General features: G+C 60.7%; 1 protein-coding gene across 12 annotated transcripts in view; it reads right to left on the bottom strand.

Moving 5' to 3' along the window:
* Positions 1-1,722: 1,722 nt before the first annotated feature.
* The window catches only part of IKZF1 (IKAROS family zinc finger 1), a 78,591-nt gene continuing 71,562 nt past the window's right edge, over positions 1,723-8,751 (bottom strand). For all 12 annotated transcript variants that reach the window (XM_028525610.2, XM_036010376.1, XM_036010375.1 and 9 more), the window contains one exon: positions 1,723-2,456. In XM_028525610.2, coding sequence (XP_028381411.1) covers positions 1,747-2,456 — 710 coding nt within the window. In that variant the 3' untranslated portion in view covers positions 1,723-1,746. The remainder of the gene's footprint in view (positions 2,457-8,751) is intronic.

Here is an 8,751-nt window from a genome sequence, read left to right as displayed (position 1 = left end):
ATCCGCCCACTTCGTCTCGCTTCTGTTTCGGTGAGAGGGGGCACCTGCCAGGGCCGCAGTGTGATCAGAACGAGACAAGAAACGGGCGCAGACAGAGGGGAACAAAGCCGGCAGCGCGGACAACGGGAGGAGAAGGCCGAGGGGCAGAGGCTTGTCGCCCTCGGCAGGTCGGCCTGTGACTTGCAATGCTCCCCCCCCCCCCCCCCCCCCCCCCCCAGCGCTGACATTTATTTTAAACACAGTGCGGGCCATCCTCGGTGCGTCAGCCTGGAGCACACACACCGCCCCACGGCGGGGAGGACCGTGGGCCCGAGAGGGAGACGTCACGCCAAGCCCTGCCTTTGCCTGTAGAAGAAAACGGGGACAGCTTCTGGCGTGGGGACAGCTTGTGGCACGGAGAGCGGAGGACCTGTGGAACATAACTTAATTACCTGGGGCCTTGAAGGCAACCTCACTTAAATACAACGTTTCTAGGAAAAGCGGTATAACAATGTAAATCTCCAGCGAAAGGACGGGAATGCAAATGGCACTGGGCGCCAGAGGCGACGAGGAGAAGGGGATCCGGGGGGCAGAGCGCGGAGGCCCTGTGTACACAGCCCGTGCTGGGCTCCGTCCTGAGGTCTCTGAGGCGAGGAAGCGCCGTGGCCCGCGCGGCTTTGCGGGCCGGAGGGGAAGAGAGGCCGGCGGGGGGCTGGCCGGCGAGCCGAACTCAGAGCTCTGGGCAGCGGGTCTGTTTGGCTGGGCGTGTCTTTCTCTGTCGCTGGACATTGAACTGAAGCTGTCAAGCATCCAGCTCCTCTCTGTCCCGTTGTTCAGGGTCACTGACCCCTGGTTCATTTCCAGTTTCAAAACGCCACACAGTTCCGGAAGCAAGGGGAGCCCTGGCTCAGGAACACTGCCCGTGTGGGCTCCTCCCTGCCGACAGGACCCGAGGAGCTATGCTTCTGCAGGGGGGTGGCCCCCACGGCGTTTGCAGGGACTGCGGAGGGCGTGCGTGGGGCTCCAGACTGCTGACCAGCAGACGCCTGCTGATCGCCGCTATCTGGGGGCGTGGGTGGTGCAGACCCTCGGCGGGCCTAGAATCGTCCAGAGCGGAGGTCCTTCCCCGGGCACGCTGGGCAACGCCTGGAGAGATGCTTTGCTGTCGATGGGCAGGGTGCTGTTGTCACCCACCGGCAGCGACTGAAGACACCGGCGGACAGCCCACCGAGCACGGGAGAACCCACGGCGCAGGCCCTGCTGGGTGGGGGCCCCTCCAGGGGTGCTCACCTGCAGGGGCTCACCTGCCCGGCCCCACCTCGGGGGCGCGGTGCCCTGCCCCTGGGGTCTGGGGAGGAGCACCTGGTGTGTGCTTCCCGGCTCGGCCCTGGGACCCGCTCTCTCTGTCCAGGTTTTGGTTCTCTTTCTTTTCTCTTTTCTTTCCTTCCTTTCTGTCTCTCTTCTTTTTCTTTTTCTTTTTTTTTTTTTTTAACAAGATGCTGTGGCAACAGTATCTTGTGTCAACAGTGCAATGACCCACTGTTCGGAGGAGGACACTCTAGAAATAGGGGGAAGGGGCTCCAACGTGGCAGTCTGGGTGGGTGCTGTGGTAGCCCTGTATCTAGCAGTAAAAACCTTGTGTTCAAAAGGAAATCAAACTGGTAGCTAATCCACTTTTTAAAAAAAACAGAAACAGAACAGAAAAGCTCATGGTGGGCGTCAGAGGGCATCGGAGGCCGTCGGAGGCCGCGGGGCTGTGGCGGGGGCTTAGCTCATGTGGAAGCGGTGCTCCCCCCGCGTGATGTGGCTCGAGAACTCGTACCTGTCCTGGCTGTGGTAGCCGCACATGTTGCACTCGAAGGGGTCGCGGAAGCCGTGGCAGCCCATGTGGATGGTGTACATGACGTGGTCCAGGAAGAGCACCCGGCAGTGTTCGCACTTGTACACCTTCATGGGCTCGCCGCCCGTGCCGACCACCCGCAGGGCGTCCTGGGGGCCGTCGGAGGCGGCCCGCAGCGCGTCGTAGGCCGGCAGCCCCTCCTCCTTGATGGACAGGCCGTTGCGGGCGTGCGGGATGTGGTTGGTCAGGTAGATGAGGCCGCCCCGGTGCTCCTCCGTGTTGCTCTCCGTGTCCGTGGAGTCTTGGCAGCTGTTGCTCGGGGACGCCTCCCTCTCGGAGGACAGGGACTTGGCCTTGGACAGCAGCAGCAGGTTCTCCACGGCGCTGTCCTGGGCGGCGTGGTTGGGCCGCGCGGGGCCCTCGCCGTGCGGCTTGTGCAACTGGTACAGCGGGCTGAGGACCGGGACCACCTCGGAGCCGCCGGGGGGCGTCTGCACCAGCGGGCGCAGGGACTCGGCCCCCAGGTAGCTGATGGCGTTGTTGATGGCCTGGTCCATCACGTGGGTCTGCATCATCTCGTTCTCCTTCTCGTAGCTGGCGCCACCGTCGTAGGGCACGTCCGACAGGCACTTGTCCCCTGTGGGAGGCAGGGCACCGTCAGCGGGGCCGGGCCACCTTGCTGGGTGGCAGCAACAGCTATCTGCTTGGGGGGGTGTGGGGGGGCCCAACCCGGGTGTCTGAACATTCCCGACCTGGGGGCCCTGAGATACTCCTGCTGGCGGCACCTGGCGCCGCGGCTGGCCCGCACCTGGCGTTCAACAAAGCTCAGCCGGGCAGGTGAGCGCATGACCCAGCGACACAGACGACTCCCACGGGCTAAACGGGGGGTCGTGTCCTTTCTCCACGTGAGTTCGTATATAATTAAACAGGATTATAACTGACTTCTGCATTTAAATGATGTACATTCAATATGGCGTTCTAAATAATTTACAACGTATTATACATTTATTTAATTAAATGCATAATTACGTGATCATTCCTAATAATATGCAATGCATGAATTTAAAATAATAGTATGTAATGCACTCTAAATTCGGAGCGTTCGTGTTCTGGAATAAAACTGAATCGACATGTATGAGAACTGACAGCCTTCTTACCCAGAGCACAGAGCCGAAGGGGCTGCGACTTGGGTTCAAGAGGGTGTCCGGACGTAACAGCCACCCCCCACCCCTGCCCCCGACTCCCCTCTGCCTGCCCCTCGCCCCGCAGCGCCGAGGCCCCGCCCACAGAGGCAGGGGGTGGAGCCACAGGGAAGAGGGCGTGTCCTTCACTGTCCTTTCCAAACCTGACTGAGCAGGAATGAGGCCCCGCCCACAGGGGCAGGGGGTGGAGCCACAGGGAAGAGGGCGTGTCCTTTCCAAACCAGACTGAGCAAGAGCCAGGCCCCCGGTGCCACCGCCCAGCGCTGGCCAGGCGCGGCCTGACCTGGGTCTGCGGGAGAGCTCGCCTCCCCACGAAGACTGAACTCTGAGTCTAGCTCTGGCTTCCTGTCGAGCCCTTGGGTGCACGTTTTTGCGAAGACCTAAAACGCACTGCTTCGAAGCCATGCCCTCCCCACTGGCCGGAGCTCAGCGTGCAAGCCCTCGGTTCGGGCGGCCGCTGCTGGGAGGGCTGCGGGGTTGCTCCCTTTCGGGGCGGCGGCCGGCGGGTGCTCCGGGGGCGGGGCCGACCCGGGGTGGAGTGGGGGACACACTTTCGCTTCGCCCCTCACTCGGTCCCCCTCCTCCTCCAGCACGCACTCCGGGAGCCTCTGCAGCGGCCGCCGGGCAGCGGGGCCGAGGGGGAGCAGGTGAGCGAACGGCGGACGGACCCTGAAGCCCCGAAGCTCCTCCCACCCCCGTCCGGAGTCGGGAGGACAGAGCACCCTCGCGGGGACCGTGTCACCCACTGGCTGCGGACGGAGGACAGTCGGCCGGGGGAGGGGCTTCCTCGTCCTGCGGTGGCTGCGGCAGGAGGGCACGGGCCCCAGGGAGCCTGGGGCTTGGCGGGGGTGGTGAGGGTGCTGTGGCCAGAGCCAGGGCACAGGGCGGGCGAGGGGGGCAGGGTGGGGTCGACAGCAGGGCTGCGCCCGGCAGGGGCTTTGTCCAGAGGAGACGGGAAGAAGCCCCCGCAGGGTCTGAGGGAAGGGGCCGGGCCGGGAGGGATGGAGGAAAGGGGGGCACCCGCAGGCTGTCCCCAGAGCCCGGGTTGTAGCTGGTGGGGGCAGAGGAGGGTGCCCTCCCCACCCCCCGACCCCCACGGTGGCCCTGACACCGAGGTCTCCTGCTCAGCCATGGCCTCGGGAGGACAGGTCCTCCACGGTGTGCGGGCTCATTGATGACCGCTTTAAGAAGCCCGTGACCCCTGGTAACAGCCAGGGCATGTCCCCTCACTCTGCCAGGTGGCCTTCCGTCTCCTTTCTCGCCTCCTGGTGGACATCCGCCACCCGAGATGGCCTGGCTGCCCCGAGGGGCACAGACCCTGCTCTAATGTTCCCTGGGGTCTGCAGGTGACCGGCAGAGCACCTGCCGGTGGCCCGCCCCACCCTCTGTAGCCCCCGACCCTCAGGGACCCTCGGTGCCCGGTGGGCAGCCGGCCCCCGGGAGGGCTGCGCTCTCCGTCGGGGTCGGAGGAGCGGCTGGACAGCCGGACGGAAACCGGTTCTCGTGCCAAGGTGCTGCCAGCCTGTCACCCCAACCCCAGAGCAGCATTCGGGGGCTCTGGCTGGGCCCCGGCCTGTCCCTCCCGCACCTCCTGGCTGGGAGAGGAGGCCGAGGGAGTCTGCAGAAGGTTCTAGGGAGCGTGAGAGAGCCCCGGCCCTGCTGGAAGCCGCACTTCTCCCGCTCACCCCCCCCGCCCCTCCCTGAAGTCTCGCGTGGTGGGTTCCCAGCAACCAACGAAAGCTGTGGTTTTGGACCTTAGGCGGTGGGGATGACACGTGGGTGCAGGGCAGAGGCATGCCCTGATGTGGTCCACAGCTCTTTCCCGCCCCCACGCTCCTCTAAGTCAGAAAAGGACCCCCCCCCCAAACAAACTTGGGCGTCAGGTAAGGAAAGATGCATGCTCCCATGAAACTCGAGTTTTAACAAGTCAACGGCCCAGGAAAGAAAACCCCAGCACCAAGCGCGTGGCAGAGCCCGGAGGCTGCCGACTCCCTTCCCAGACCCTGCCGTCCGAGTCAGCCCAGTCCTCCAAGTTCCCCTGATGCCTGAGTGTCCCTAGGGCCTTCGCGAGAGAGGTGGCGGCTTTCCACATCTGACCAGAAACACCGCGGACACCTCTGCTCGTGAGAGCCAGGTGACCCCGGACCAGAGAGCTTGAGGTTGGCCCCCACGACGGGAGCGACGTCCTCCATGCAGGGACTCGGCCCACGGTGCCCGGGGGTCCCCGTGGGGGCGGACAGCACTCCGCCACCTGGTGGTGCCACAGGAGCGAGCTGGGGACACCGAGCCCCGTCTCAGCACGAGGGCGACAGAGCCGAGAGACGGCCTCTCCACAGAGACGTCACCCGCCTCCCCTCCCCCCCACCCTGCCCGCCCTTGGCCTTCCCTCGGGGTTTAGAAAGGTCGGCAGCTCTCACGGGAAAGCAAAAGTCTCAGATACAGTGGGAAGGATGTTGAGACATCAATCGGTCTATGTCGGACCGCGGTGAACACGGAGATGAAAAGCAACGCGTTGGTCACGGTGAAAATGTTTTCTCACAGTGCAGCGGGAGAAAGGAAGTGACAAACCACCGGGCCGCCCTAGGAGAAGGGCCCGATTCAAAGAAGACAGGAAATGGCTCACGATGGCTTTGTGACACGGGCCCGGTAGAAAAAGAAAAGAAAAATACTGAGAGGGGGCGCGTGGAAACAGCCGAGAGAGGAGGAAGAGGAGACGGGGTCTCAGGACCCGGCCGGTGCCTGCGGCCTTCCCCCAGGGCCCGGGCGCGGGCGAGACCACCCAGCGGGAGGGCAGGGCCGCCTGGGCCTGGGACCACCGGTGCAGGGGAGAGACACGCCACGGTCACGGGGGCTGTGTGTGGAAAAGAAACCCGACAGAGATGTGAACAGATACGGGAGACAGATGACCGTCCAGCGTGGGGCCGCTGGCACCCCCGAGGCCGGAACACCACAGATGGGACCAAAAACGCATTTCTGTAAGAGAGAATTTCCCAGAAGTAAAGAAAAGAAAGGGAATTCCCATTTTTAAATGGCAGGGCATTTCTACTTAGAATGTAAAACACCAAGTCCCATCCAAGCGAGGGCGCCTGACTCTAAGGTTAAAAAGAGGACTCTTCGGGCATTTGGGGGAGTGTGAAAACGTCACCATCCTCGTGAATCATGGGAAGATCTACGAAGTTCTCAGGGGGACACATGGGGCGACCCGACACCACACCCTCAGCCAATAGGCCCCCCAGGTGTTGACAGAAAGGCAGCCGGCGGCCACCCTCAGACCCAAAACGAGAGTTGACATAGAACACCCTTGGAACCTTCTCAAAAAAGGCTGTGTGACTGTGCAGTCCAACCAGTGAAGGCATTACTGAAATAGAACGGTGACACCCAAAGCCCAGGTGACAGGGAATGGCCACCGTTACTAAAAAACGACCACAAAAACACTGAACAACGAACCAGCAGGAAAAGGACTGGGGCTGAGCCTTTCCCCTAAATGCAGAGTTAACAGGCCGCTCACCCAAGGGAACTCGGATCACAGGGTGGAGGGTGGGAGAACCAAGTGGGAGGTAAAAGCAACAATGTAGCTGGTAAAAGCAACAATGTAGCTGGTAAAGTAACAATGTAGCTGGTAAAAGTAACAATGTAGCTGGTAAAAGTAACAATGTCGCTGGTAAAGTAACAATATAGCTGGTAAAAGTATCAATGTAGCTGGTAAAAGTAACAATGCAGCTGGTAAAGTGACAATGTAGCTGGTAAAGTAACAATATAGCTGGTAAAAGTATCAATATAGCTGGTAAAGTAACAATGTAGCTGGTAAAAGCAACAATGTAGCTGGTAAAAGTAACAATGTGGCTGGTAAAGTAACAATGTAGCTGGTAAAAGCAACAATGTAGCTGGTAAAAGTAACAATGTGGCTGGTGAAGTAACAATGTAGCTGGTAAAAGCATCAATGTAGCTGCTAGAAGCAACAATGTAGCTGCACACAGGGAAGCAGGCAGGGACGGACTGCACCGATGTAAGCAAAGAAAACATGCTGTGAAGGCTTTAATAGTTTTCCAAATGTATCTTCTTAATCTTAGAGAAACGCTTTAAGAATAGCTTCCGTGTGTGGGGGGGGGAGGGTATCCATTTGAGGACGAGCTGGCGTGGCTCTCCCTCACCCCCTAAAGTTAGGACACGGGCAAGAGGGACGCTTTCATTTGAAATAGCATCTGCCAGCTGACGGAACCTTCACGTGTGTATTTGATCAGTTCACGGACTCATCGTCCTCCCTGCTCACAGATTTACTTTATTTTATTTATCAAAATAAAAGGATATTTAGAATCAATCTCAGCTACTCTTAGTGGTGGTCATTTCTGGATGTTGGGTTTTGTGGGGATTTTAAAGTATTCATCTCTGAGTTACAATTCTTTATATTAGCCACGTGTCATTTTAATAATGCAATGGGGAATTTTTTAATTTAAAAAAGTGCAAACTTCTTGGGAGAAGTTTGCTGAGACAGTTATGACAGGTAGCAGGGGTATCGATGGCTGTTCTTTTCTCCTTCTGTTTCCTTGTCAGTATTTTAAAAGTTCTCTCACCAGCGCCACCAAACAGACTGAGAGGAGCGGCCGGCACTGCCACGCAGCCATGCCACGTTGCCCCTTCGTGGCGTGGCCCATCCACCCCGCCACCCAGTGCCTGGCTGTCTCAGGGGACAAGGTCTTCGATGCCACAGAGCAGTGGGCAGGGTGACCAGCAAAGTAAAAACTTACACTCATGCCAGGGTTTAGTTTAAAAATGTAAATCGCATATCCACGAAGCAACAATATATGCCGTTCTGAGCAACACTCAGCACGAAAACTGTCAGCTCCTGCATCTCAGGCGCCTGCTAGTGTTAGGGTGCTGCCAGCCCTGGCGGCCGCACCTTGGGGTCCTCAGAGCAGCAGTGGGGAGGGGGGCAGGGGCTTCAGGCCCGCTTCACAGACGGGCACACTGAGCCCGGGGACATGCTCAAGGTCAGCCGGGGGGCGTGCTCAAGGTCAAGCCGGGGAGCTCTGACTGCCCCTCCCCCCACCCCGGGGCTAGCTCCTTCCTACCCGCTCTTTCTGAGTTCGCACAGAGGATGCACATGGCACCCAGAAGTTAAGGGGGAACTTAGAGATGCGTCTCCTCCTCAGTGGTGGGGGAGACGCTACGACAGGTCGGCAGTGGCTCACTGAACGCCCGGCACAGCGACCTAGCCTTCGGGGGCCGGGACAGCCCTTGTGTAAGACGAAGGTCACCAGTCGCCAGCCGCCGGTGGGGGGGACACCAGGCAGGGCGCACAGCCGCGTCAGAGCTGGCCACCTGCGTGGCTCCGACTGACGGAGGAGCGAGGCTTTCCCTTCGAACACGGAAGCTTCCGACTCTCAAGGCAGCGCCTAAGGGGTGGCTCATCGGGGCGGCCCATCGGGGCGTCCGCCGCGGAGTCTCACGGTCTCATCTGGGGAGAAGTCTCCGGAAGCTCACGCCGGCCGCCCGTGTTTGCCAGCAAAGCCCTGGGCAGCGTCCCGTGAGGGCCCCGGCTCCCCACGGTCACCCACTGCCTGTCCCGGGTCGCCAGCAGCCACCGTTCCTACCACCTGGGAGTGCGCCCCGCGCCCCCTCGGCCCAGGGAGACGGGAAGCCCCGTGCGGCAGCCCCCTCTGCTCTGCTGCGCCTCGACCCCCGCTCTGCCCAGGAAGCTCCAGGTCTCCCCCGCAGCGGCCCGAAAGAGCT

This window comes from Phyllostomus discolor, chromosome 10, assembly GCF_004126475.2.
Source record: "Phyllostomus discolor isolate MPI-MPIP mPhyDis1 chromosome 10, mPhyDis1.pri.v3, whole genome shotgun sequence".
NCBI classification, from domain to species: Eukaryota; Metazoa; Chordata; class Mammalia; order Chiroptera; family Phyllostomidae; genus Phyllostomus; species Phyllostomus discolor.
The sequence above is the reverse complement of the archived record's forward strand: the minus strand, read 5'-3'. Positions and strand labels throughout refer to the sequence as shown.